At 38.0% G+C, this 1,794-nt stretch overlaps 1 protein-coding gene across 1 annotated transcript; it reads left to right on the top strand.

Moving 5' to 3' along the window:
• The first annotated feature begins 376 nt into the window (after positions 1–376).
• Positions 377–1,096, top strand: LOC137408069 (alpha-(1,3)-fucosyltransferase fut-1-like). The gene has a single exon (XM_068094458.1). The coding sequence runs from the start codon at positions 377–379 to the stop codon at positions 1,094–1,096; it is 720 nt and encodes a 239-aa protein (XP_067950559.1).
• Positions 1,097–1,794: the final 698 nt, after the last annotated feature.

Raw genomic sequence — 1,794 nt, forward strand, 5'->3', positions numbered from 1 at the left:
TATTGTACAGCCAACTGAACTCGTCAGAAAAGCTGATAGTAACTACATTCGCGCTCAAACAAGAGAACAAACAAAATTGGAAAAACTCATTTTGTTTTATACAAACTATTATGGTGCAAAATTTCCGATAAAGCATACCGAAAGGGCTAGGAGCTGCAAATACCGCTGCCAATGGAGTAGAAACAGGTCGGACTACGATAAGAGTGATGCTGTCATATTTCATCTCTACAACAATTTTCAAAGGAGAGACTTTGTACTGCATCAGCTACCGGAACGAAAAAGCTATGACCAGAAGTGGGTGCTAATGGCTAAGGAACCACCAGCCTTTTTCTATCCAGGTCAGTTAAAACTTTTAAATAATAAATTCAATTTGACGATGACCTTTCTAACCGATGCTGATGTCAGCATACCGCTTGGCCATGTTGCACAGAACCTTGACGAACAGAATTTCATTTTTGAATGGAAAAGAGAGAAAAGACTCATTGCATGGATGGCTAGCAATTGCGTAACAAGCAGCAGAAGAGAGACATTTGTAAAAGAGCTTCAGAAATACATAGATGTAGATGTTTTTGGAACTTGCGGTGACCATGGAAACGGTGGTGGAAGAAAACGGGATGAGTTCAGAGAGGTTCTGGCGGGTCAGTACCACTTTTACCTAGCTCTAGAAAATTCTGATTGTGACGAATATATTACAGAAAAGTTTTGGAGAAATTTACAACTCGGCATGATTCCGATTGTGAAAGGACAACGAGCGCTCTATGGAAAGTTTGCTCCTCCAAACTCATTTATCCATGCCGACGCATTTACTTCTGTTGAAACTTTGGCTAAGTATTTAGAGAGAGTAGCATCTAATCCAGTGGAGCTCAGACAGTACCATGAATGGAGGTCATTATATGAAGTCTTTTATCACTCATTTACGAGCAATCGTAATTGGCCTTGTGACCTGTGTACAAAGGTACACAACTCTGAAAGAAAAACCTTAGACGTTTATAACTATTTCAGTGAGGATACGCGATGCTTTTCTTTCCTTACCAAAAATGGGAGAAATCGCGCAGGCGAACGTGTTGAAAATATCGATGAGGACGATGAGGACTAAGCGCTTTTATGTTATTTGAATAATTCAGTGTTGTTTATTGTCTTGCTGGATACCTAAGACACTCTTTACTGCACAATAGACTTAAGAAATATAACGCTACTATTGCAAGATTATATATGACTGTTCCATTGACCAATCCAAAGATCGTCGCTCTCTAATGCTGTACGCATTAGGCAAAGTCAGTAAATTTGTTGCGGTACTCACCCAAACAAGTGGTAAAGCAAGATAGATTCACATAGTGTGCCAGGAAACTAGACAAAAATTCTTGATGTGAGCCTCCAACTTGCTCGTGTCTGACAGGAAGCAATTCTAGGGGCAGCTTTGCATGAGAGAATATAGGTAGTGCTCACTGTTCAGCCTTGGTTCATAAGGAAGTTTGGTTGATGACTGTGTACCAACAAGTAGCAACAAAAATGAAACAAATAACAGCGTTACATTATTACAAGAAATATTAATTTATTACTATTAATTTATTAATTATTTCAAGAAATAACAGGCGAAGGCATAGGATCTTCAACTCCTAGTGACTTTTATTTAAAATCCCGATACAGCGGATAAAGTAGAAAAAAATTAGTGGTACCCAGACGAGTTTATAAGTAAAATGTAATATATTTATTTACTGTCTTCACAAATCAAAATGTGTATTTAGCAAGGGAGTGCACATTTCAAGTAAACATCATATTGCATTAAGTTTTACT

Source organism: Watersipora subatra, chromosome 11 (assembly GCF_963576615.1).
Source record: "Watersipora subatra chromosome 11, tzWatSuba1.1, whole genome shotgun sequence".
Lineage (NCBI taxonomy): Eukaryota > Metazoa > Bryozoa > Gymnolaemata > Cheilostomatida > Watersiporidae > Watersipora > Watersipora subatra.